Below are 26,975 nucleotides of genomic sequence, written 5' to 3'. Positions count from 1 at the left end.
GGCTAAACCCAGCACAAGAAAACTGAATAGTAGCAGGGGCAGCAGCAGCAACAGAAACCAATCCTTCCTCCCAACCCACCTTGGCAGTGTGACTGACCAGAGCCCTCACCCTTTGTGGAAGATTTCAAACTTGATTCCTTTGCTTTGAATCACCCTCCTGAAGCCCCGGTGGTTTCGGTTGATGTTTAGTTTGAAGAGCTGATCAAATTCTGCAAGAGTGGGGAGAAGGTAGAGGAACGTGGCTCCCAGGGATGTCCTGACGAAATGGAAACTGGCCCAGGGATGGCCTCCCCTCTCAATCTTTCTGCCTGCAATTCGGAGTCACTGCCACCAGAGGGAGGTAGAGAGAGCATCAAGGTCCTGGCCTTGAAGTCCACTTGGACAGTTCTTGTTAGACACAGATCAAACCAAAATGGGAAAGGCTTGGAATTTGAAGTCAGGATTCCTGGATTTAAGTCCTGTTTCCACCATCTCCTTGCTGTGAGGCCCTAGGCAAGTCCCTCTACCTCTCTGAGCTTCAGTTTCCCCAATTACCTTAGAGAAGTAGTAGTAATACCTGCCTTTATCTCCTAAGTTGAGAAGACCAAGTAAGATAATAGATCTGAAAGCACTCTGGAAACACAAGTGCTACACAAATATATCAGAGGGTGAAAGGGAGGAGAAAGCAGCCCTCACGTGGGTCCTCACCTGGAGAGTTTGTGTTTTTCACCACAGCTGTTTTGTTTTTTTGAGCCTGGTCCTAAAGCAGTGAGAAGAGAGGAGTCAGGACAGCTTGAAAAAACAGAGATATAGGGCCAGGAACTCTGGGCTACATCAATGCTGAGGGAAGGGACCCATATAGGAAATGGGCCCAAGGGTCTTCAAACCCCTCCCCTATAGCCAGACTCCAGGGATGGGGAGAAATAGAGCACTGGGCCCTGGAAGGGAAGATGGGGTTCACAGGATCCTTTTGCTACCTGAATCTCACCGAATTAGGATAGTGGAACTCAAACCGCACAAAAGCATCCAAGTCATCAGGGGTCACCCCTATGAAGGAGAAGCAGGAGTCAGGGTCAGAGGGAGTAGCCAGGAGTCCAGCACTTGATGCAGAGGGAGAGCCAGTGCCTCCCTAAGTGGCCAGGAGTGGAGAGTCTAGACAAGTGCTTCTTAGAGTAGGGGTGGCCCTAGGGCTACCTGGAGGGGCTGGGAGGTTCATTCCCCGGACAACAATCAGATGCATTTCTGTGCTGTTGAGTTCTGCGAAGATCCTAGAGCCAGGAAGCAAGGAGAAAGAGCCCAAAGTGAAGGAGAGCGGTAGGAAAAGGTGCCATCTTCCAGTGGCTGCCTACCCAGCACGGTGGTGGCCAAGAGGAGAGTGGGCCCAGGGAAGCAAAGCTTGTCTGTGTAGAAGCAGCAGAGCTGGCATGCAGACCTCGGTCTGTGACCCCTAGTCCAGGGCTCCTTCCCCAGCCACCACACAGCTCTGAGCCCCTCCTCACAGACAGGCACCATGTCCTACTGCTCCCCAGCCTTAGGGCCCACATCAGGGGCAAGCCTGGGAAGCCTCACTCAAGGGGGCCTAAGTCTCCACCCCTGACTCCCAGCTTCTTGCCCAGTCCCTGCTTGGAGCCACGGTCTCCCTTAGGCTTTGGCACCTCACAGTTTGGAACGTCTTCAACTCAAAGTGGTGGCTGGGAGGGTCAAGGCCCTGGGCCTGGGCCAGGTGCAGGATCTCAAGCTGCTTCTTGCGGTCTTGAGCAAGCTTCTCAAACCTGACAGGGACAGGTGTGCACATCAGCATGGCAGGGCTCATTTTCTGCTCCCCACCCCACAAGCTCCAGTCCCAGCCCCGCACTTACCGGGTAGTCTCGGCCACATTGCCCTGGTGCATAAACTGCTTGGAGAACAGCACACACTTCTGAAAATGGGGGCTCAGAGTGAATCCAGAGTCCAGAGCAGGACCCGTCTAGGTTGGCCTTCGAGGCCTGAAAGGTCCAACCTTCTGTAGCCTCACCCCTCTCCTCCAACACGTACCTCAAGTTCACTGCTCCCAAGTCCCATTGCACTTCTCTGAGTTTTTGCCGTTTCCTCACCTAAGGATAGCCATTCCCCTAAATTCCCTTACAAACTCCTATTCTTTAAAACCTAACAGAAAGGGACTTCCCTGGTGGCACAGTGGTTAAGAATCCGCCTGCCAATGCAGGGGACACGAGTTCGAGCCCTGGTCCGGGCAGATCCCACATGCCGCGGAGCAACTAAGCCCATGCGCCAGAACTACTGAGCCTGCGCCTTAGAGCCCACGAGCCACAACTACTGAGCCCGTGTGCCACAACTACTGAAGCCTGTGCTAGAGCCCGTGCTCCACAACAAGAGAAGCCACGGCAATGAGAAGCCCGCACACAGCAATGAAGAGTAGCCCCAGCTCGCTGCAATCAGAGAAAGCCCACGTGCAGCACAAAAGACCCAAGGCAGCCAAAAATAAACTAATTAATAAAATTTTTTTAAAAAACCTAATAGAAACATCACTTTAGAAAGCAGACTTGTAGGCAGCCGTTCAGATAGATACACATACACCCAATTATACATCTATGTATACCTTACATATATATATATATATATATATATATATATATATATATACACACACACACACACACACACACACATATCTGTCTCCCCAAACACTTCTTCCTCCCATCTTCAAAGTAATTCCCCCTCCAGTCTGTTTGAACTTCATAACCACCCTGCAAGAGGGGCATTAATCATCCATTTTATAGATGAGGAAAATGTGGTTCAGAGAAGGGAAGTGCTTTACCCAAGATCACACAGCCAAGTAAGTAGAAGAGCTAGAATTTGAATCCTATCTTGCCTTTCACCAAGGGGAAGCTGCGGGTACTGAAAGGGGAGGACAGACAAGCAGTCTACTGACCTCATGTTGCTCCAGAAGCATTCTTTGTAGCTGGGCATACACCTCCTCAGCCTTCTGAGAGAGTCGCAGGTCCTCATGGTGGATCAGGATGAAGTCACCCTCCTCATCCGTTAAGGGTGAAGGCACCTGCCCAGGTCACAAGGCCCCTCAGGGGCCTCAAGAGTCAGATTTTTCTACTGAGCCTAACAGACACAGGAATCCAAACTAAATGTTTCTCCAGCTTCTAGTAACCTCCAGTGATGGGAGCTCATTGCCTGCCATCCTATCACAGGCTGATACAATGCTCTGCTTTCCTCTGGCCTTGCCCGACCTGGTCAGCTCTCACCACAGGCAGCCCCCCTGGCCTCCCCTGGCCTCTCTTGGGGTCATGGGACAGAGAGACGCATAAGCACAAGGCCTTCTCAGCTGTCACCACATCCTATTCAGGTCCCACCTCCTCCAAGCAGCAACCTTGCTCACAGTCTGCATGTGCAGCCGGCCACCCACCTCTCTGCCTGAGAAGTCCTGCTGCTCGTTAACCAGGCGACACTCACCTTGGCGAGGTCCACAGGTCGGCCAGCTCGCACCTGGATGATCTGAGCCTCAAGGGATTTGGCCACCCGCAGATGGGCTTTGGCCTGCTCCAGGTCCTGGCCACGCTTGGCCTGCAGGGCTGCCCTCTGGTACTGCAGTCTCCGTGCCTGCAGCAGGGCCACCTGCTCTCGCACTGGAGGGAGGGGACACTGGTTAGAGCCATGCCTGCCTCTCACTGGAGCCTTCACTCCATCCCTCTTCTCCCCAACTCACCAGCTGGACTCAGTGACTCCTTAGAACTCGAGGCTTTGGGCTCAGGCAGGGGCCGGGATGAAGGGACCAGAGGCTGTGCTGGCTTCCTGGCCACTGGGGCCTTGGCTGGGGGCTCATCCTGCAAGTGCCCAGGAGGCTGTCACAGGAGGCTGTTCCCCACCCCGGCCATGGCAGTTTGCAGACCTGGGCTCTCTTCCTAACACTGTACTACTCACTGCATGACCTGAAATGAATGGCTTTCCCTCGTGGGCCCTAGAGAGTCTCAGAGCTAGAAGAAGCCTCAAAAGCTCTCTGAGCTAACCCCCCAATATGAGACAGCAGGGTAATGGGGATCAAACCTGGGCCCTGGAGTCAGAAACACCTTGGTCTGAATCCAGCTCTGCTAATTCCTAGCTGGGTGCCCTTGCCCAAGTTTTTTCTCTGTGAAGTAGAAGAAAGAATATCTACCTTGCTGGGCTTGTTAGTATGGACACCAGTGTTTGGGTTCATCCCTCATCTGCTGTTTCCCCCCACCAACCCCTGGAGCCTCGGGCACTCAGCCAAACCTTGTCCTCGTCCTCATCTTCCTCTGCGGGGGCTGTATCCTCTGAGGAGGCCAGTTTCTGGGCAGCTGCTAAAGTAGCTGCCACCACATCCTCCTCAGTACCCATAGTGGGCTCCCAGCCAGGTATAGGGGGGAATCCTGTAGAAGAGAGACAACAGGGAGAGGGCTCGGGTAGCCTTGGGGAGGCACCAGATTGCTGCCGGTCCTGTGTGGGTCCTCCTGGGCATGGCTGGGATGGGTGGCTCCCCCAGAGCAGAGGCAGATCTGTGAGAAATCATTTCCCCTTCCCCCGATCCTGCTCAGGGACCTCATAAGCCCCCAGGCCAAGCCCCACTCACCTGGAGGAACAGGCAACTCAGCAAAGTCAACTTTCCGTCCTGCTCGGTGGGCTCGAATGGCATCTTGATATTGCTGCAAGGGAAGGAAGGGGGGAAACTGATGGTGGGCAGCAGTCTGCAGGCTCCAATCAGGGAGAGACAGAAGAGGACAAAGACAGCAGCCCCAGGAGGAAAAAGAGCCCCTGAGGCGGCAAGAGCTCCAGAGAGAGACAGACAGATGAAAACTCAAAGACCAGGGAGCAGACAGACAGCAGCCAGCCGGGGAGGGACGCTGCAGGCCCACCTTGGCAATGCGCTCGTGCATCCGGGCCTTGCGCTCATCCCTGCTGCCCCGAGCCTGGGCGCCTGCCTCACGGTACTTGTTCAGCCTCTGCTGCAGGGCGTCCAGCACTGTCTGTGGCTCACTAGGGGCCACTTGAAAGGAGAAAGGAGATGGCCTCAGCTCTGCCTGCCTCCCCCCAGGCCCCCACTCCATGGTAGCATCATCTGTTCCTACCTGGGGTGGCCGGGATGTCAGGGGCCATCACTGGCTGCACTCGCTCCACTGCTGGGTGTACATCTGAGGGTGCTGTGGAGGCCTTGGAAGCCTGTGGGAGGGGCTTCAGGTCTGGGGGACCCAGAGCAGAGGTGTAGGTATGGGTGGGGTGCCTGGCCAGCCCCAGCCTGAGCAGGCTCCCCACTCCCATTCCCACACTGACCCTCAGGTGCTGGGGGCATGGCACTCAGGTCCACAGGCTGCCCCTTCTCCAGGGCCTCCAGGACGGCCCCAAATCTCTGCAGTAGGAAGAAAAGCAGGTGTGGGCATAAGCCAGGGAATCCCAAGGATCTGGGCTGAAAAACTCCCCCTCAGGCCAGTCTCACTGAAGTCCAGTCTAGTTGTGTGACCTTGAGCAGGTCACCGCCCCATCTGTGAAATGAGGGATTGGACACAGGACCTCTGAACCAGATGCCATACCTTCCCAATCTTCATGAGCTCTCGGGCACGATCTAGGTCTCCAGCCCGCTTGGCGTTCAGGGCAGCCACTTTGTACTCTCTCTGTCGGGCCAACAGCAAGGCCCGTGGGTCTGCGTCTGAATCAGGGGGGCCAGAAATACTGGGGCTGCCCAAGAGGCTTGTCTCAGGCTGGGAGGGGTTGTCTATGGAGAAACAAAAAGTCCACAGAGAGGACATGAAGGTCAAAGAAGAAGGTCACCAGTGCCTCCAGATCTAGTTGGCCTGAGGACCTCTTAGGGAAGGTGTGACTGACAGCAAGGGAACAACGGCAGGATGGGGAGGCAGGCCCTGGGCTCTGACCTTGGGAACCAGGATGGGATCTGACTCTCTCCAGATACCTGGCTCCACGGAGTGGGGAGCTGGGGGTTCTGCTTCAGGGCTCCTGTTGGTTGTTTCCTGAGGGGCCAGGGGCCTCTTGCCCAAGGCCACTGGAGGTGGGATCTCATCCTCACTGATCTTCCTGCCTTTCCTCACAGCAGCCAGCTGGGACTCCAGAGTCTGAGGGAGAGAAGAACCAGAAACCTAGCCAGCCATCACGGCCTGGACCCTGCTCAAAGACAGGCCAAGGGTCCTTCACCTCCGTGAGGCTGGCGGGGAGGCTTCCCCTCTGCTGGCCCAAGCTCCTCCCGTGCCTCACCCTCTGCCCTCTCTGCCCTCAGCCCCACTACTAGCCCTGCTCCCCAGCCGAGCCCAACCCACCTTCAGGCCGCGCTCACAGCGTCTGGCTTTGGCTGCTTCACCTGTCTCCTTGGCACTGGCCACCGCCTCCTGGTAGTTGTGGATCCGATCCTCCAGCAGAGCCTGCAGCCCCTGAGGCCCTCCAGCCTGTAGGTACTTGAGTTCAGGGCCTGGCCTCTCCAGGGCCAGCTAGGCCCTTGCTGCTCTCTCCCTGCAAGGAAGCTTCCCTGGAAAACGAAGCTCTTGGATTCAAGGAGAAGGAAGAACCTAAAAGCCTCAAGGTGGGAGGCAAAGACTCACTGGAGAGGCCAGAGGCCATGTCAGAGGCAAACACAGAGGCCCAGACAATCTGTGGAGGCCAGGAAATGGCTGCAGGGGGCGGTCTGGGAGAACAGAGAGGCCTTTGAGGCCGGCAACCACCAAGGAGTTTCTTGGGCTCAGCCTCTGCTTGGGGCAGCTGCTGAAGGAGGGCCCTGGAAAGGGTTACCACAGTCTTCCTAGGCAAGCCGTGTTCCGTGTGTGCTATACATGGACATGCAGGCACAAAGGACATGGACAAAGGCACACTGGACCCCTCCAGAACCCACCTGAGCCGCTGGGACTGGAGCTGTTAGGAGAGCTGTCTGCACTGGAGATTCAATGTTTTCCTGTTCCTTCTCCTCAGAGCCACCTGGGCTGGCTGTCTCATCACCATCCAAGGGCCCAGCCTCCTCATCTGCACCCAGGACCTCCTGCAGCTCAGTCTGGGGAGACACAAGTCCCAGGAGCTGGGGAGCCTCATGACCATACCCACGGCAGGACCTGAGAATCAAGGACACTCTCCCCCAGCAGTATTTCCCAGTATCACTCACTGTGCCTGAAAGTCCCCTTCACCAAAACACTCCTTTAATCTGACCAGGGATAGGCTTGAAATCAGTGAAGCCTCCAAATCTGAGAATCCCCAAGTACAGAGCTCAGACCACACATCAAAGGGGACAGATCTCACACCATAGAGTCAGGAAAAGGGCCCAAGAAGGGCAAGGCACTCAGTCAACATCAGAGCACACAAAGGGAAAAACCCCAGGCCTCCTCCACAGGCTTGACCACAGAGCCCTCCAACAGCAGCCCGGCAGACGCACCAGCAAGTCTGCATCCTCCTCCAGCCCTTCCTCCTCCTCCTCCTCCTCCACATCCCGCATACAGTCCGCCGCCAACTTCTCGATGTGGGCCATAGGCAGGGGGGCTGGGGGAAGAGGGTCACAACAACTCAGAAAAGATTCCCAAGGAGTAAAGGAGGGTCTTCAATCCACTGAGCTGGTAGACACACCCAGGTAGAAATCCTCCTTCCTTCCCACAGCCAAAGTCCCACCTCTGCTTTTCCTTTATGACCCAGCACAGAAGACCCTCAGCAGGGAAACCTTTCCAGGCCCTCCAACAGGCAACAAGCTGCTCCTTTCTTGGCACTTTTGCTGTGGTAGTTATTCACAGACATATCCATCCATTCCCCCTAACCACACCTTTCACATATATATAAAGATTTTTAACATTCATTTGAGCTTCACAGTAATTGTGCAAGATAGGTAATACTGGCAATTCCTGGCAGTCCAGAGGTTAGGACTCTGCGCTTTCACTGCCGAGGGCCTGGGTTCCATCCCTGGTTGGGGAACTAAGATCCCACAAGCTGTGCAGTGTAGCCAAAAAAAAAGACAGGTAATACTATCCACATTTTATGTATGAGTAAACTGAGAACTTTATTAATTTCCTAACATTGCAATCCTGGTAAATGGCAGAGCCAAGATTCAAACCCAGGCTCATGAAACCCAAAGCAGGTTTGGACTGAGAGAGAAGTGATGGCCATTGTTCTCCCAGAACAGTGAGCCGCTTCTTGGGTCCTCTCCTTGTCCTCAGCTCAGGAGCACATGGGATGGGAGATGGTTCTCTCTAAGGGTTCCTGGTTTAGACCCTCTGACCCTCCCAGGCTTCAGGTCTCTGTCCTCTTCTAAGCTGGGGAGGGACATACCACTTATTCATTCGACACAATTTCTGTGCACTCATTATGTGCCCAATTCAGTCTGTGCTGAGCCCCTAGTCTATACCAGGCCCTGGCTAGGGCTAAGGATAGGGACCTGAGTCAGCCTGCGACTCAGACTGCTGACTGTCCACAAGGGAGAGGGCACAGTCCAGAAAGGAGCGAGCTCCCCATCACACAGGCAAGTGAGCAGGGCAAGATGGCCTCTTGGTGAGAATGCTGCAGAAGGGACATGGATATCAGAAGGACTGGATGATCTGGCTGGCTCCCCACAGCTGTGAGGAGAGGACCCTCCCCACCCACTGCAGAGCCCACCTGGTCCCAGCATCAAGTGCTCCAAACTCACCCTGCCCCTTGGGTGCTGGCTTCTTGCCTGTGGTCCCCACTTCCCCAGTGAGGGCCAGCAGCTCAGCCTCCAGGTCCCCATCATCTTCAGTCTCCTCCATTCCCAGCAGCACGTCCTCAGGGCTAAACTCCATAAACAGCCCAAGCTGAGAAGAGACACACACGAGGCAGAGGGTGGAGCCCAGCCCCAGAGCCAGCCTCCAGGAGCTCAGCGGCTCCTTCGCTGTCTGTGGGGACTAATGTGCAGAAAGGGAAACTGAGGCCTGCAACATTATCCCCGGGACGCTTATTTCCCTGGTGACTCTACAAAGAACCCAGTAAGACCACACTACCATTACGATTACTAGCAACAATAACAGCACTAGCTGCCAGGCAGGGTATGTAGTAGCACTCTATGTGATTATCTCAGTTACTTCTCATTATCCTGAGATACGTCCTATTTTCTTTTAAATTGTGGTAAAACACATGTAGCATGAAAACTACCATCTTAACAATTTTTAAGTGTAGAGTTCAGTGGCGTTAAGTACATCCACATTGTTATGCAGCAATCACCACCATCCATTCACAGAACACTTCTTATCTTGCAAAACTGAAACTCTACCCATTAAACAACTCCCCATCCCCCCCCCAACCACTATTCTACTCTTTGTCTCTATGAATTTGACTACTCTAAGTAAAGGTAGGTCCTATTTTTATCTCCATTTTCAGATGAAACTGAGACAGCCTTGTAAGTGGCAGAGCTAGAATTTAAAATAAGGTCCTGTGTCTTGAGTCTATGCCCTTTATCCTACCACCTCCCTTACCTGCCTCTTTTAAGACAATAAAAATGGGCTAAGAAGTCTCAGAACTTGCACCCAGAAGAAATAAAGGGAGAAAATTAGAGACTCCATCAGTCCCCGACTTGGGCCACAGCCCAAGTTGTGGGCAAGCAAAGCTGTGGCCCTAAATGAGGAATCCATGAGAGCACTGAGACTCCACCAGAACACCCTAAACTCTGGCAGTTCTTGAACCCTCCAGATCATTCATATGGAGGTGGCCATGGCAGGAGGAAGCCTGGGTTGAAACACACGAGAGATCAGGCCTCATCTCCCACATGTGTGTGGCAGGGGCGGGTCAGAGGGTCTCTAAGCGTTCTGCCAACTCCAGGAGGCATGGCTCAAAGTCTCTAGACGAACAGGGAAACCACACAGGTGACCCAGTTTGCCCGAGTTGTCAGAGACCCTCACGCTCAGACTGACCCAGAGGTGAAGGTGAAGGTGAAGGAGGCTGTATATCCGTACCTGCTTGGCAGCTGCCACACCCTGGTCACTGGCCTGAGGGCCCTTCCGAGGTCTTGGCCCTGGCATCTTGGCAGCCTGGACACTTGTCTAATGGGGGGTCGAAGAGGCTCAGACTGGAGCAGCCTACAAGCCCCGCCCCCAATGGGTGTGATTAGTAAACTCCCAACTCAGAGAAAGAAGGCAGTGCTTAACACCCAAGGCTGAAACACCAGACCTGGAAGTATAGCACTGAAGCAAGCACCATGGAAGATGAAAGGGACGTGGCCACCTGTTAACAGGTTTAAGGGAGGAGTGTGGACACAATAAAAAGTTACCGAACTGACTGACAAATTTGGATTAAACCCAAGTGGTTGAGTGGTGAGTGGCTTAAGAAGGCAGATTCAGGGAAATAACTCTAGGTACAGGGTGGGTATAAGGCTGGGGAGGATTCAGAAAGGCTCTAAAACTGTGCTGTTAAACACAGTAGCCATATGTGGCTATTTATGTTTAAATTTAATCAAGTTAAAAATCCTGTTCCTGGGCTTCCCTGGTGGCGCAGTGGTTGAGAGTCCGCCTGCTGATGCAGGAGACACGGGTTTGTGCCCCGGTCCGGGAGGATCCCACGTGCCGCGGAGCGGCTGGGCCCGTGGGCCATGGCCGCTGAGCCTGCGCGTCCGGAGCCTGTGCTCCGCAACGGGAGAGGCCACAGCAGTGAGAGGCCCGCGTATCGCCAAAAAAAAAAAAAAAAATCCTGTTCCTGGGCTTCCCTGGTGGCGCAGTGGTAGAGAATCCGCCTGCCGATGCAGGGGACACGGGTTCGTGCCCCGGTCCGGGAAGATCCCACATGCCGCGGAGCGGCTGGGCCCGTGAGCCATGGCCGCTGAGCCTGCGCGTCCGGAGCCTGTGCTCCGCAACGGGAGAGGCCACACAGTGAGGCCCGCATACCACACACACACACACAAAAAAAAAAAAAAAAAAAAAAATCCTGTTCCTCAGCTAGTGGCTACCATCAGCCAGCACAAATAATGAACATTTTCATCACTGCAGAAAGTTCTATTGGACAGTTCTGCTCTAGAGAAATCGGACTCAGCATTCTGATTCACTCAGAGACCTCACAACCATTCATAGAACCTACTGTGCATCAGAGTGTCCTGGGCATTGGGAGCGCAAGAATGAATCTGACATGATGTCAGTCCTCAAAGAACATTTACATGGCGGAGAGACCCTCATCACTGGACAAAACCCACACAGGGCTGCACCAGGGACCATGGGTGCCCAGGGACAGCCCCTTACCCAGCAAAGAGAAAAGGCTTCTTGGAGACGGTGGTGCCAGTGCTGAGTTATGAAGATTTTCGGGGAAAGGAAGGGGAATAGGATTCCAAACATAGGGAACAACCTGATAATGGTTCTGAGGTGACAACAGCTTGACCTGCACAGGAAAACTAAACTGGGATTAGTGGGGCATAAAGTGTGAGACAAGAAATGGTACAAGCGAAGCTGAAAATGTGAGCAAGGAGCAAAAGAGAAAAACCTTTAAGCGTAAAGGAGTTTGGGCATGATTTTGAAGGCAATGGACGTGATGCGATCAGGTTGGCGATTCAGAAACATCCCTCTGGCTGCAGAAAGGAAGTAGGAGGGCGAACCCAGGCTGGAAGCCGTCTCGGCACCGAGCATCTTGCAACGGTCTCGGCGAAAGGGGAGAAGCTGAGAGAGCGTGGGGGCGGCGTTGGGGATGGAGAGAAGTGGACCGACTCGAGTTAGGGGGTAAAATCAACAGGGCTCGGAGGTTAACTGCATGTGCGCTCACGGGAGGGGGCGCTCAGGAAGACTCCAGACGACAGATATCAGTGACTTGCGTGAACGGCTGACGGTCAACTGAGCGGGTGACACGGAGTGAGCAGGTCAGTGAGACGCGCCAAGTCTGCGGCTCCGGGGGCACGGGGCTGGGGGCAGCGGTGCTGTACCAGGCCCGGGCTCAGGAGAGAGAAAGGCAGGGAGTGCGCAGGGGAGGGGAAGCCGGGGACCCCACTCCCGAGCTGCAGGACGCGCCGCCCTGCCCTGCCCAGCCGCCTCCATCTCCCCCGCCGTCCCCTCCTCTTCCCTCGCCAGAGGGCGGGATCGCGGCATACCTCGCGGGGGATCCGAAACCGACCCGGGCCTTCTCCCGCCGGGGACAACCCAGGCCTCCCGCGGCCCCTGGGCCGCCGAGGAAGCCGCGACAGGAAGCGCCCCGGCGGGAGGCGCCTCGCGCTCTAACACGTGATTCCACGGCTGGTGCGGCGCGTATTACGCATGCGCAAGGCAAAGCGGGCGCGGCGCTCCAGCAGGTGACTCCAAGGGTGGGGTTTTCAGTGCGCAGGCGCTTTGGGGCAGGTAACGCGAAGTTTTCTGAGTGGCGTTGTACCGTTCAGGGTTGTCCGGCTGCTTGTGCAAATGCAACAGGTTTGCTCCCTGTCCTTGCCCATTTATTAACACAATTTACCCGCCAAGCTTCTCCCTCACTCCCACTCTGAAGCTGTTTGGGCGCAAGCCCTCAAGTCCTCGTCCCCGCCCCTCTCGGCGTGGAGGTGAGGATGGTGCAGCCTCCGCACTAGAGGAGCGGTTTCTCTGCTCACCATCTTCCTCAGTGTCCTATGTAACTGAGTCTCTAAGAAAGAGAAATGGGGCTCACCATCTTCTTCTTAATCATTCAGCACTTAAATGTACCTTTTCCAGTCAGAAGGCGGGTTGAATACTTACAATATGACAGGCAGTGTCATATTGCACCTCTTTATAAAGTCACTTCAGACAGTTGTTACTGTCTTTTAACATAAGTTCTTACTCCCCTATCCGGCAGGGCAATGCAATGCAATTGGAGGGTAGGGGGAAGGAATCTTCCATCTAAAACCTTGCAAATCACTTCCTCCTGCCTATTTCCTAAACTTTTATCTTCTAGTTTCCTTGGACAAAGAGCTTTTCCACCTCCTTATTGCTTTTTGGTGATTTCTTGAAGAAGAGACCGTCTTTACTATTTTAAAATGGAAGGTTCAGGGAACTCCCTCGTGGTCCAGAGGTTAGGACTCTGTGCCCTCACTGCTGAGGCCCCGACTGCAGTTCTTGGTCTGGGAACTAAGAGGCTGCAAGCCATAAGGTAGAGCAACCAAAAAAAAAAAAAGAATGTTGAAAAGAAATAAAATGGAAGTTTCACTCCCATATTTCTTCTCATTAAACTTTAAAATGTTTTATAATGAAACATTTAAGACATACAAAAATATACAATATTTCAAATTTGCTAGAATGCAAACTCCATAAAAGCAGGAGCTTTTGTTTGTTCTTTAACTTCAGTGTCGAGAGCAGTGCATGGTACACAGTAGGCACTAAATAAATAGTTACTATTTCTTGTGTGAATTAACAAATACATGGGCACTTACCACAAGTTTAAGAAAAACCAGTACAGGGCTTCCCTGGTGGCGCAGTGGTTGAGAGTCCGCCTGCCGATGCAGGGGACACGGGTTCGTGTCCCGGACCGGAAAGATCCCACATGCCGCGGAGCGGCTGGGCCGGTGAGCCATGGCCACTGAGCCTGCGCGTCCGGAGCCTGCGCGTCCGGAGCCTGTGCTCTGCAACGGGAGAGGCCACAGCAGTGCGAGGCCCGCGTACCTTAAAAAAAACAAAAAAACAGTACAATATGCTTGAAGCCACTTCGCCACCTCTCATGTTACAACCCTTTCCCAAAGAGATATTCACTCTCCTGAATTTGGCGTTTATTGTTCCTGAGCATTTCTACTATGTATGTGTACATCCTTAAGCAAACCATAGTATTTTTTTGCAAGCTTTGACATTATATCATTGTTATCACTGCAAATATTCAACTCCTTTTTTTACTCGACCTTGTTTTTAGCGTCATCCATTGATACTTATCACTTTATTTTTCATTTCTGTATGTTATCTCACAGTATGAAGATAATTCACTTTTCCAATGGCTTGCCACTACAGTGCTATGAATGTTCCTGTATATAATTCCTGGTGTATACATGTGTTTCTCTAGGGTATATTCCTAGGAGTGAAATTGGGAGCTCATAGGATTTTATAGACTAAATATTTCCAAATTATCTTCAATGCAGTTGTTCTAATTTACACTTACATCAATGGGGCATTTGGTTTCCAATTGTTCTATATCACCATGGAGAGATTTTTTAATGTGAAAGTGTTTTGACTTGCAGGCCTCTTTTACTATGTTCCCATTTTGTTGGTCATATTTCTTATTCTGTGGATGCCTTATTTACTCATTTTCCTTTTTCTTATTGTATAATGCTTTAAAATATTCTGATACTGATCCTTAGTCCTTTATGAGCAGTTATAAATATATGTATCTATGTATTTTTTGAGCTGTTTAATTAGTTGCAAATGTTATATTTCATTCATAAATGTCTTATCATGATTCTCCTAAGAACAAGGACATTCTCCTACACAACCACAATAATTTGTCACCCACAAAATTTAACATTTACATAATCCTATTACATAATATGAATATAGTCCATAATAATGCTTATAACTGTTTGTATCTCTTAAATCCATGACCCAATCAAGGTTCTTACAGTCTACTTAGCTATTTAGCTCTCATTTCTCTAGTCTCTTTTAGTTTAGAAGTTTCTCCATTTTTTTCTTCTTTTGTGATATGAATATTTTTGAAGAGGAACCATTGCTTTAATATTTTTCCCTCAATTTTGATTTACCTGATAATTTTTCTCATCAGTAGATTCAGGTCAACCCTTTCTGGCAGGACTATGACATGGACGATGTATTTTCTCAGTAGCTGATGTGAGGTTTTAGATGTCAGTTTGTTCTATTGTTGGTTTATCAGAATTAACTTGGCAGTTATACAAAAAAACCCTACCAAGATTTTAATTGGAATTGATTTCTATTTAGAGATTAATTACATTTATTAGATTTATTCCAGGTACCTTATATTTTCTGTGCCATCTAAGTATTTTTTATTTAAAGATTTGTTTTTATGATAAATGGTATCTTTTAAAAAATTCCATTTTCTAGCTATTTGTTACTAGGGATTATTTATTACTGATATTATTTCCAGCGGTTCTTTTTTATGTGCCAAGTATATTACACTCACATTCTTCAAAAGTTAAGAGATACATAATGACATACAGTGAATGTCTTCCTCTAACCCTGAAGGTAGCCATCTAGTTCTTTCCCAGAGGCAACCAATATAAGTAATTTCTTACTTACTCTCCTGACACTATTTTATATAGATACCGTAATTGTGTGCTTGTATTTATATACATGGTATGTTACCATTAAATAAATGTCAGGGCTACTAACAGAAATAAAACCCAGAGAGAGTGCCTAGTGTAGGAAGGATGGTTTGGTTTTATAATTTGATGTTTGTAATGACTATAAAACTTCCCAAACACTCCAGAAAAAGCAAATTATTTAATGGAAAATCCCCAAATACATGACAGCCATTGCTGTTCAGTATACTTTGCTACAATGATTCCATGTGCTTAGGAAATAGAAATAGGGCTCTTTAAAAACAGCAGATCACAGTTCTTCCTTGTGAAGCCCTTCACTCTTCTTTCAGAGCATATAGAACGTCATCCTGGCTGACGTTGAGCCGCACGCGAAGGAGCAGGTCATTCCTGCTGGGCTCCACAAGGAGGAGGCGGCAGGAGCCTAGGTGAGAGCACACCGCCATGGTCTCTGACATGGTGGGGTACGGGAGACCCTCCATCCTGCACAGTGCCACGTGTTGACTGTAAACCTAGAAACAAAGAACAAACCTGAGGTCAGCTGCCAGAAGGTAGTCCTGGGTCTGTATTCAATCATTATTTCTTCTTTTGGGAAAATGAGACACTTCTTTTCCAGGATACTCAGTACCCCAGCAGGCATGTGCCCCACTGGGGCACAAACACAAGGGCAGAATGTAGTACTGGCCTCGGAATCAGACAACAGCAGGTCTGAACCCTGGTTCTGCCAATTACCTAAATAAGCAACCTGGGCCAGTTATTTCACTTTTTGAGCTTCAGTTTTATCTATTAAATATACTACAATATCCTTCTTGACTTAATAGATATAATATGCTTAGTAACTGAGTTAATAGATATAATATGCTTAGTAACTGTCACAGTTATACAAACAGTCCTCATCTCCAGGTGCTGAGCGTTCCTACTGAGACTGTCATAATTCAAGTCAAATTTTGCTATAAGGGCATTTTCCTTGGCAGAAACAGTGAGCAGGTGCCAAGGCATGTCCCTTGGAAAAGCACAAAGGCCTAGAGAGAATACAGGTCACTCTCTGCAGAAGAGCTGTCTCAGGCTTTACAAAAACAAAAACGGGCAAAACATGACTAGCGACTAAATGTTTAAAAAAGAATTTAAAGAAGAAAAGCTGAAAGGAAATAAACAGCTGGAAAGAAAATTTTTCCTGACATCTCTATTTGTCTAAAACATACTCATACACACAGATATACAAACTCCCAGGTATATACTTAAACACCTTTAATAAACCACTAAGGCCCAAGCCCTAATGATTCCTTTTACTTGATATAGTTGAAATTATTCTCAGAGTGTTTGATCTTTGTGATTTTTTTAACATCTTTATTGGAGTATAACTGCTTACAATAGTGTGTTAGTTTCTGCTTTATAACGAAGTGAATCAGCTATAGACATACATACATCCCCATATCTCCTTCTTCTTGCGTCTCCCTCCAACCCACCCTATCCCACCCCCTAGGTGGTCAAGAAGCACCGAGCTGCTCTCCCTGTGCTATGCAGCTGCTTCCCACTAGCTATCTATTTTACATTTGGTAGTGTATATATGTCAATGCTACTCTCTCACTTCATCCCAGCTTATCCTTCCCCTCCCTGTGTCCTCAGGTCCATTCTCTACATCTGCGTATTTATTCCTATACTTTTTTTTTTTTTTTTTTTTTTTAGATTCCATATATATGTGTTAGCATACGGTATTTGTTTTTGTCTTTCTGACTTACTTCACTCTGTATGACAGACTCTAGGTCCATCCACCTCACTACAAATAACTCAATTTCGTTTCTTTATATGGCTGAGTAATATTATATGTGCCACATCTTCTTTATCCATTTGTTTGTTGATGGGCATTTAGGTTGCTTCCATGACCTGGCTATTGTAAATAGTGCTGTAGTGAACATTGGGGTGCATGTGTCTTTTTGAATTATGGTTTTCTCCGGATATATGCCCAGTAGTGGGATTGCTGGGTCATATGGTAATTCTATTTTTAGTTTTTTAAGGAACCTCCATACTGTTCTCCATAGTGGCTGTATCAATTTACATTCCCACCAACAGTGCAGGAGGGTTCCCTTTTCTCCACACCCTCTCCAACATTTATTTCTTGTAGATTTTTTGATGATGGCCACTCTGACTGGTGTGAGGTGATACCACATTGTAGTTTTGATTTGCATTTCTCTAATGATTAGTGATGTTGAGCATTCTTTCATGTGTTTGTTGGCAATCTGTATATCTTCTTTGGAAAAATGTCTATTTAGGTCTTCTGCCCATTTTTGGATTGGGTTGTTTGTTTTTTTGATATTGAGCTGCATGAGCTGCTTGTAAATTTTGGAGATTAATCCTTTGTCAGGTGCTTCACATGCAAATATTTCCTCCCATTCTGAGGTTTGTCTTTTCATCTTGTTTATGATTTCCTTTGCTGTGCAAAAGCTTTTAAGTTTCACTAGGTCCTATTTGTTTATTTTTGTTTTTATTTCCATTTCTCTAGGAGGTGGGTCAAAAAGGATCTTGCTGTGATTTATGTCATAGAGTGTTCTGCCTATGTTTTCCTCTAAGAGTTTGATAGTGTCTGGCCTTACATTTAGGTCTCTAATCCATTTTGAGTTTATTTTTGTATATGGTGTTAGGGAGTGTTCTAATTTCATTCTTTTACACGTAGCTGTCCAGTTTTCCCAGTACCACTTATTAAACAGGCTATCTTTTCTCCATCGTATATTCTTGCCTCCTTTATCAAAAATAAGGTGACCATATGTGTGTGGGTTTATCTCTGGGCTTTCTATCCTGTTCCACTGATCTATATTTCTGTTTTTATGCCAGTACCATACTGTCTTGATTACTGTAGCTTGGTAGTATAGTCTGAAGTCTGGGAGCCTGATTACTCCAGCTCCGTTTTTCTTTTTCAAGATTGCTTTGGTTATTTGGGGTCTTTTGTATTTCCATACAGATTGTGAAATTTTTTGTCCTAGTTCTGTGAAAAATGCCATTGGTAGATTGATAGGGATTGCATTGAATCTGTAGATTGCTTTGGGTAGTAGAGTCATTTTCACAATGTTGATTCTTCCAATCCAAGAACATGGTATATCTCTCTATCTGTTTGTATCATCTTTAATTTCTTTCATCAGTGTCTTATAATTTTCTGCATACAGGTCTTTTGTCTCCTAAGGTAGGTTTATTCCTAGGTATTTTATTCATTTTGTTGCATGGTAAATGGGAGTGTTTCCTTAATTTCTCTTTCAGATTTTTCATCATTAGTGTATAGGAATGCAAGAGATTTCTGTGCATTAATTTTGTATCCTGCTACTTTACCAAATTCATTGATTAGCTCTCGTAGTTTTCTGGTAGCATCTTTAGGATTCTCTATGTATAGTATGATGTCATCTGCAAACAGTGACAGCTTTACTTCTTCTTTTCTGATTTGGATCCCTTTTATTTATTTTTCTTCTCTGATTGCTGTGGCTAAAACTTCCAAAACTATGTTGAATAACAGTGGTGAGAGTGGGCAACCTTGTCTTTTTCCTGATCTTAGTGGAAATGGTTTCAGTTTTTCACCATTGAGAGTTATGTTGGCTGTGGTTTGTCATATATGGCCTTTATTATGTTCAGGTAAGTTCCCACTATGCCTACTTTCTGGAGGGTTTCTATCATAAATGGGTGTTGAGTTTTGTCGAAAGCTTTTTCTGCATCTATTGAGATGACCATATGGTTTTTCTCCTTCAATTTATTAATATGGTTTATTACATTGATTGATTTGCATATATTGAAGAATCCTTGCATTCCTGGGATAAACCCTACTTGATCAGGGTATATGATACTTTTAATGTGCTGTTGGATTCTGTTTGCTAGTATTTTGTTGAGGATTTTTTTTTTTTTTTTTTTTTTGTTGAGGATTTTTATATCTATGTTCATCAATGATATTGGCCTGTAGTTTTCTTTCTTTGTGACATCTTTGTCTGGATTTGGTATCAGGGTGATGGTTGTGATTTGCTTTTAAACAAGGCTTGTTCTGAAAGCTTTGCCCCACACTATACCATAAGCTGTATCAGGGCAGCAACTTTTGTCTTGCTCATGTTTGGATCTCCCACTCCCAGAAAAGTATCTGGCACATAGTAAAGCCTCAATCTAATATGCAGAAACCATTTGCTAAAGGTCTCTTCTCATGCAACTCAATTAAATATCACATAAAAATAGGTGCATATTCTTTAGCATAATCAGGTTGGCACAAAATAGAGACAGACTATTACACAGTGGTTAAAATTTCCCACATATTATATTTTAAAGGCACCAGACCAAAATAGGATTTTTTAAAAAGTAGATCAATCACCTGTTGAAATGTTGCTTCCTCCAGTCCTGATCGACGGAACTCTGCAAGGATGGCTCTCAGGAAGCTCTGTTCCAGAACGGAGGAATTCCTTAAAGAAAATGAGGAGATGTGAATTCTCCTAAGTGGCTGTACCACCAACCCAAGGAAAGCCAAATAAAACTTCTCTGTGTCTTTGGAGAAGAGAGAGGAAAAAACTTGGGACTATTTCTTCCTATATTCCTATATGATTTGGCAAGGATTTCCCTTCCCCTCAAAGTCTCAAAATAATATGAAAAATAGCACTTTGGAAGTAAGGGCAGCAACTATATCTGGACATGTACCAGCACCCCCATTTCATGGTTGAGTATATCATTCAATGTGAGAAAAGTAGCTACTTCCTTCTTCTTGTTTCCACAGCACTTTACTTCATAAACACCTATAGTGTAACTCAATGCATGGTAATTATTCTCCTATTATACTAGGATTACATTTCTGTCTCTTTGACTAGACTATGCCCCTTAAGAAAAAGGACAGCACTGTCAGTAAATGCAGGGTGTATGAGTAAAAGCTTTGAAAGGGAAGCATGCTTCCATGGCCCTCTCCAGTGGTCTTCCAAGGGAGGTTCAGGGTCAGGAAGCAGAAGCATCTTACTTGATGGCAGTGATGTATGATGATGAAAACATCTCCTCTACTGCTTCCAGTAAGTGGGCTGTAGTGACCAGGCCAGGGGAGTCGGGCTTCTGGCAGGAGAACTCACAAATCTCTGTGGCACGCCTACAAATGTCCAGGCAGCGTCGTGCATCTCCAGAGAGGGCTGCTACCTACAAGAGGGAACATTTTATTCCTTGAGATCCCCTTGCCGTCTCAACCCAGGAGAAAAACCAGCTGATTCTATGTTCAGCTAAAAAGGAAGGGCAGGGCTGGGAATGGACTTAAGCATGAAATTAAGTACTTAGCCCTGGCTAGGAACCTGGTGGGAGCTCAGATATAAATTATTATACTGTGTCTGGGACTTTTCCCCAAGTCCACACCTTTCTCTTGGCCTTACAGATAATTCCAGAATGAAAGAGACAGAAATTCTCAACTTTATTTAATATTAGAAAAATGAAGAAATCTAAAAGAAGAGACCTTTGGCCCAGGATCATTACTGAACCATCTGGAGACAAGGGTCTTGTTCCTTGCATGAAGAGAAAAAGCCAAGAGGCTGAGGTAGAGCCTATTTTGGAGATAAAGCCACAGCCTGAGCCTCCCTCACAGCATGTGATGGACTTTGGAAACTACCTGGTCAATGGCTAAATGAACCAGAATCAAGAGGGAAGGAAGCCATGAAGCTGGAGGACCCAGAGGAATCTGTGGTTAGATGAATTAGACCAACCCCCCATGCCAATGGCTCTGCTTTTGTGCCTTCTTTTCCATGTGCACAGAGACTGAGGGGCTCCTGGGCTCCCTTTATGGGGAATTCTATACTCTCTCCCAAGATGACATAGGAGGGCTATTGCATTATAAATTTAACTGAGGGAACTCCTCGACTCACCATTGCCTGCAAGGATTTGTTTCTATATTCCCGGTGCTTGCCAGCAGCCCCATTATTCGCCTGACAACCATCACAGGCGATGACATCCTGCCTGATAGCATCCCAAAGTAACTATTTTCTTCCAATTATAAAACATTAAGGTTAAAAAAGCAAATCGTAAAGGCATACAAATACATGCATGCACAGGCATACGCATACATGCATGTGCATGCATACACACACCAAAACTAAGACATTAAAAGGAGTCATTTCTGGGAAGCGGGATTATAGGAGATTTTATTTCTTTATTTTTTGACTTCTTTTTCAATTGAGGTATAGTTGCTTTACAATGTTGTGTTAGTTTCTGCTGTACAACGAAGTGAGTCAGCTACATGTATACATACATCCCCTCCCTCTTGGACCTCCCCCACCCCATCCCACCCAACTAGGTCATCACAGAGCACCGAGCTGAGCTTCCTGCACTATACAGCACGTTCCCACTAGCTATCTGTTTTACACATGGCAGTGTGTATATGTAAATCCCGGTCTCCCAGTTCATCCCATCCTCCCCACCCCACCCCTCCCCTATGTCCACATGTCTGCTCTGTACATCTGCATCTCTATTCCTGCCCTGCAAATAGGTTCATCTGTACCATTTTTCTAGGCTCCACATATATGCGTTAATATACAATATTTGTTTTTCTCTTTCTGACTTACTTCACTCAGTGTGACAGACAGGATTATAGGAGTTTTTAAATGTTTTGTGTCTATTTCTGTTTTCAGAATTCAAATATAAGACATTCAAAACAAAAATCACTTCTCCAGTAACCCAAGACGGAAACACGAGCACCAGCGTATATTATTGCCTCCTTCTAATCTCCCACATTCAGCTGGTGAGGATGTCCTGGGAATGTTGCCGCCCTCTCACTCCTCCTTTCCTCTGTGTGAAGCAGCACCATACAGTGGTTAATAGCAGGGACTCAAGGGCTGCTCAGAGGCCTAGAATCAAAGTGGACAGGTGACCCTGGGAGGCTAGAAAACACCGAAAGCACTTCCCACTCTGAGGGTACCTGTGAACCTTGGCGACCATAAGCACTCTTTTTGACTGCTGATGGGGTGAGGGAGACAAAAGAAAAAGCTGGGGCCACCCAACATGGAATCTAAGAAAAGACCTTGCATAAACTTGGGACCCGACCTCCACTACAGCCCCAGTATGAAGGTGAGTGAAAGACTTATCACGCAGAAGGGATGGCAAGAAAAATGGCCTGTTGTGACCTTGGCGTTAGGTGGGTGTAGGGTGACAAAAACTCACCGAGTCTTTGCAACCACAAGCCCTCACACATGGATTTGTAGCCCAAATTTATGTTGTCTCCTAAAGACCTCAAGTAGAGAATTTTGTTTAAAAATGGTCCCAGTTGGTAGTGCCCCTCAGTAACTGACAGAAGCACAAACAAACTAAACGAATTCAACTTCAACCCAGGCCTCAATCACCTCTCAGATAAAGCTCTTAAGAAGCATGAGCATACAGTTTAAAAAAAAAAAAAATCGACACACAAAACAAGGAAACAAGGCCATATAGACATGTGAATCAGCAATCAACAGAAGTAAACCTACAAAGACTTCAGATATCATAAGATAAACAATATGTTTATATGTTAAGAAATAAAAGAGAGGTTTGAAATTACAGGCAAGAGTTTTGGGTAAAAACAGCAGCCAAATTTGAAGTCTTCTGAAACCTTGTTTAAAGACTAAGAACCCTAAATAAGAAAAGGAAGCAACTAGAGAGCAGTAAACAATATAATTCTGAAAGTTGGAAAGAAGTGGCAGGGTACTGGTTAACCTAGCAAACTGAGAAAGCCCATTCCTAAGCCTGCAGTGAGGAATCCAAGAACAAACCTAAGTTACACTAAAAATCTTCAAAATGCTCAGGAGTTAGTGATACTGGAACTGGAGGTAAAGGGAGAAGTTTGGCTAAAATAAAGAGGACTGGTTGAAAGTTAAGAAACGGATGCCCTAGATCAGGAGTCGGCAAACTATGGCCTACCACATGTTTTTGTAAATAAAGTTTTATTGTAACACAGCTATGTGCATTTGTTTACATATTATATAATACATGGCTGCTTTCACAATGCAAAGGCAGAGTTGAATAGTTGTGACAGACCATTATGGCCCAGAAAGCCTAAAACATTTACTACTGGCCCTTCACAGAAAGTTTGCTGACCCTTGCCCTAGACCTCTCCCCCATTTCATGCTGTTGGTAAACATCAGGGCCACTGAGGGAGGGTTTAGGGCTCTGTGAGAAAATTTTGTGCCTTGGTAATTTGTACTGTTTCCATAAAACTCTTTGCCCCGGAGATTATCCCTCTTATGTACCATGGCAGGAGACCAGAAATTTATTCTCAAGCAAGGATAAACAGAAAAGTCTCTGGACCAGAAATACTAGGTATTGTTGCAGAGGAGGGGATGTCCCTTACTAAATATAGATGGTTAGTATTTGCATGCTGAATTTGAAGACCTCCACCCTCCCTGACTCCAGCCCACCTCCCCTGATCCTAGAACACTGCCCTGCAGGCAGGACAGGGGAAGCCTACTCTTTGAAATCTGACTATCCCAGAAAATATGGGAATAAACTAAAGATACTGAAATTGGCCCGATCAGATTACCCCTCAGTGAAGCTCTCAATGAACAAGCCCCACTTACATACTCAGAGCTCCCAATCAGCTTTGTAATCTCCACCCTTAGACCTCAGTGGACCACAAAGGCAGCTGAGGAAAGTATAATAATGCAGGATAGAGACCAAAACCAACAGATAAAGCATCTTAGAGGAAAAGGGAGAAAACAATCTCAAATAAGTAGGATGGTATATAAAAAGACCATTCAGGGCTTCCCTGGTGGCGCAGTGGCTGACAGTCTGCCTGCCGATGCAGGGGACACCGGTTCGTGCCCCAGTCTGGGAAGATCCCACATGCCGCGGAGCGGCTGGGCCCCTGAGCCATGGCTGCTGAGCCTGCGCGTCCGGAGCCTGTGCTCTGCAACGAGAGAGGCCACAACAGCGAGGGGCCCGCGTACCGCAAAAAAAAAAAAGGACCATTCAGAGGGGAAAGAAAGAACTTTTAGAAACTGCATGATTGCAGAGGTGGAAAACTCTACCAACAGAAGGGTTAGATAGTAACTTTGAGGATCTCTCTCCTAGAAAGCAAAGCTTGGAGATAAACACCATATCTCGCTCACCTCTGACCCTAATACTTAATATAGTACCCAGCTTTGAACAGGTGTTACAGATGTGTGTTGCTGCTATAGGCATTCAGAGTTCACATCGTTTCCAGTAAGAAACTAGAAACATGTTTATAACTCTTTTAAGTGCTGAAATACAGTGGATGTGTGATTTCTTTCATTCAGCTCAAGGTGGGCATTTAACCTGAGTTGTTCCTCAGCAGCCTCGGAGAAGTCTTAGTGGAATCTCAATTGGCATTCTCCCGGTAAGCCAGGAGGGGGTAGGCATCCCACACTTCATACCTACCATGGAACATGCACCCTGCTAGGTACATTACAGACATGGTCTCATTTAATTCTCACAATGACCCTATGAGGTAACTATTATTATTCCCATTTTTCAGAGAAGAAAACTGCAGCCCAAGAAGTTTTAAAGTAACTTTTCTGTAACCTTCCACATGCTTATTAAAGTATTAGAGCCAGAATTCAAACCAGGTTTGTCTACCTCATTCACTATGTTGCCCTTTTGATTATACAAAGCTCCCTGAATCAATTCATCTTCTCTTGTATATAAGCCCACCAAACTCAGAGCCCTCTAATTAGTTATACAATAAGAAGGTTAAGGAATTTTTCAGAATTTTGTTTCTATGTTTTGGTATTTGTTTTTACAGGACTTCTTAATTTTTGCTTCATCTCCAGAGCACTCAGCATAGGGCCTCACATGGGCAGGTGCTCAGCAAAAACTGTCCGTGTGACTAGGAGCTCCCCAAAGGCGACTTACCTTCCTGGCTACCAACTGGATGGCATCATCCTCAAAGGCCTTTAAATGTTGGAGTCGTGACACCAGGATCTGTTGCAGTTGGCTGTGAGTATACGGCTGGAAGGACATCCTGGTTAGACCCTGGGGAGTCAAGATGACAGAGGAACAAGTTTATGGATTTCCCACTCGGATAGTCCTGGTGGAAAGCCACCTGCAAGTCCCCAAACCTGATTTCCAAGTCCCATGTAACAAGTTACACATTTCATCCCAGGACTGCCACTGCTTCCAGCTCCTTTTCTTACTGACAATGGCCTGTGGGATCCTGCAGGGCAGGAGCTCTCAACTGTTTTTTCATTTAGCTTAAAAGAATCTTTTATTCTACTAGAGTCATTTACAAGGAGATCTGAGCAGAGGTGCTCTCGTTAGAGTGGGTGGGACTATCTTCGCCTCTACAACATGCACCCGCTTGGCTCCTGGTTTCACTCCTGCTGAACCACAAGGTCCACAAGGGCAGAGACCGTATCTGCCCCGTTCACAGCCATACTCCTGGCATCTAACACTGCCTGACAAGGGTAAGCACTTAAGTACTTTTTTAAATAATTAAACCTTTAGGGCTCTGTGCAGTTTAAGAGTGTGGAGGTAGCAGAACACCAAGAAGATATGTTTGCAGAAAGCCATGCAATGGTGGCATATTTAATTCCAACTTAGTAATTATAAGAATTTCAGAAATCACATTTCTTACTTTTCCTATTTATTTTAGATTCCTATGTATTCATTTTCGGAGAAATCCTTGGCCCAGCTTATGGGTCTGTAAGAAGATCTTGAGAATGGCCCTACCAGTCGGCTGGACACCCGGTTCATCATGATGCGCTCTGGCAGATCCATGGTGTTGGCAATGGTCAGGACCACAAGCCGGGCCTCCTTGTGAGTGGGCCAGTCAAAGAGATTGTACATTACGTCTTGCTTCTGAGTCCACAGAAGGTCGAGCTGCCAGGAAATGGAGAGAGACTCAGAGTCAACCACAGAGACAGAGATGGAGTCGGGGCCCCGGAGTGAAGCCTGTTACCACTGCTTAAGCTTCATGCGCTCTCAGGTCACACCACCAGCAAGGACATCATGGACACATGCCTCTCACCACCAGAGAATGAGCCAAAGTGAAGGAAGAAGGGAGCCAGGACTTTCCTCCCGCCCAGTATTTGCTCCCGGAACATTGCAATCAAGTGCCATGTCACTTCTTCTCCAGTCCTTCCATGGGCACCTCCTTACCTCATCCACAAGCAGCACAGTGGTTTCCTGAGAGGACCCTCGAGTGCAGAATCGCTTAGCCAGCAGTTCTGCCGCATGGTGAGCTGTTGCCCGGTGACCCGTCAGCTTCTGCATTGCGGTGGGGTGGGGCGGGTGGAGGAACGTGTGGTGAATTGTAAGGACTTTACTCCCCTGGGCTTAAAGTTAAATCTGCATACAGAGGAAGCTATTCAGCCTGAGGACTTCAGTATCCTACCCTCTGCCTTCCACAGGAAGGAGAAGAGAAGGCAACGAGAGACAATAGTGTTTGAAATGCAAATGAGCCACAGGCTGGCCCCAGAAGCCCCGCCAAAATCATTAGTGTATGACTCTGTAACTGGACGTTACTTGTTCCAGGATAACAGCTAATGAATGAAAAAGTGAGATGCAAACTTCGGCCTACCTCTAGCCCCTTTTCCGGTTTGCCACAATGCCTGCTATGTACAAATGGTTTTCACCATGTTGGTAAGTACTAGCTTCCAGAAATTCCTATCCAGCTCCTAGACTTCAAGGTCCTTGAGGGTAGGAATTCTGCCTTCTTTGCCCTTGCTATCTCTACACAAAGGACAATGCTTGGCAAGTTGTAAACATGTAATATGCACAAAATTAAGTAAACCTTTCCCTTTTCATGTGCCACCCAGAAACTGTACTTTCCAAAAAGCCCAAACGGGGAAATCCCTGGCAGTCCAGGGACTGGGACTCCCTGTTTTCACTACCGAGGGCCTGGGTTTGATCCCTGGTCAGGGAACTAGGATCCTGCAAGCCGTGTGGCCAAAAAAACCCC

At 47.5% G+C, this 26,975-nt stretch overlaps 2 protein-coding genes and 1 long non-coding RNA gene across 19 annotated transcripts in view; 1 reads left to right on the top strand and 2 right to left on the bottom strand.

Annotated features, from left to right (window-relative positions):
* Positions 1-12,154, bottom strand: part of CC2D1B (coiled-coil and C2 domain containing 1B) — a 27,882-nt gene extending 15,728 nt beyond the window's left edge. For 3 of the 17 annotated variants that reach the window (XM_067007720.1, XM_067007695.1, XM_067007710.1), the window contains exons 1-22: positions 11,990-12,121; positions 9,882-10,004; positions 8,603-8,747; positions 7,367-7,470; positions 6,836-6,991; positions 6,270-6,395; positions 5,909-6,068; positions 5,532-5,713; positions 5,275-5,350; positions 5,073-5,183; positions 4,860-4,990; positions 4,577-4,649; positions 4,240-4,376; positions 3,695-3,812; positions 3,442-3,614; positions 2,909-3,034; positions 1,839-1,897; positions 1,635-1,751; positions 1,174-1,247; positions 968-1,026; positions 688-739; positions 110-209 (exon numbers count right to left, since the gene is read on the bottom strand). In XM_067007720.1, the coding sequence (XP_066863821.1) occupies positions 110-209; positions 688-739; positions 968-1,026; positions 1,174-1,247; positions 1,635-1,751; positions 1,839-1,897; positions 2,909-3,034; positions 3,442-3,614; positions 3,695-3,812; positions 4,240-4,376; positions 4,577-4,649; positions 4,860-4,990; positions 5,073-5,183; positions 5,275-5,350; positions 5,532-5,713; positions 5,909-6,068; positions 6,270-6,395; positions 6,836-6,991; positions 7,367-7,470; positions 8,603-8,747; positions 9,882-9,947 (2,345 nt within the window). In that variant the 5' untranslated portion in view covers positions 9,948-10,004; positions 11,990-12,121. The other 14 variants (XM_067007754.1, XM_067007761.1, XM_067007690.1 and 11 more) reach the window with 13 other exon arrangements.
* On the top strand, positions 11,705-26,975 carry LOC136792167 (uncharacterized). The gene is made up of 7 exons (XR_010835586.1): positions 11,705-11,761; positions 15,442-15,537; positions 20,472-22,153; positions 24,334-24,413; positions 24,847-25,012; positions 25,293-25,479; positions 25,668-26,975. It is a non-coding gene; the product is annotated as an uncharacterized lncRNA (long non-coding RNA).
* The window catches only part of ORC1 (origin recognition complex subunit 1), a 35,222-nt gene continuing 23,524 nt past the window's right edge, over positions 15,278-26,975 (bottom strand). The window contains exons 15-20 of the mRNA XM_059038001.2: positions 26,174-26,281; positions 25,745-25,894; positions 24,929-25,048; positions 20,073-20,242; positions 19,443-19,530; positions 15,278-15,621 (exon numbers count right to left, since the gene is read on the bottom strand). Coding sequence (XP_058893984.1) covers positions 15,427-15,621; positions 19,443-19,530; positions 20,073-20,242; positions 24,929-25,048; positions 25,745-25,894; positions 26,174-26,281 — 831 coding nt within the window. The 3' untranslated portion in view covers positions 15,278-15,426. The remainder of the gene's footprint in view (positions 15,622-19,442; positions 19,531-20,072; positions 20,243-24,928; positions 25,049-25,744; positions 25,895-26,173; positions 26,282-26,975) is intronic.

Source organism: Kogia breviceps, chromosome 1 (genome assembly GCF_026419965.1).
Source record: "Kogia breviceps isolate mKogBre1 chromosome 1, mKogBre1 haplotype 1, whole genome shotgun sequence".
NCBI classification, from domain to species: Eukaryota; Metazoa; Chordata; class Mammalia; order Artiodactyla; family Physeteridae; genus Kogia; species Kogia breviceps.
This window is presented reverse-complemented; position numbering and strand designations above follow the sequence as displayed.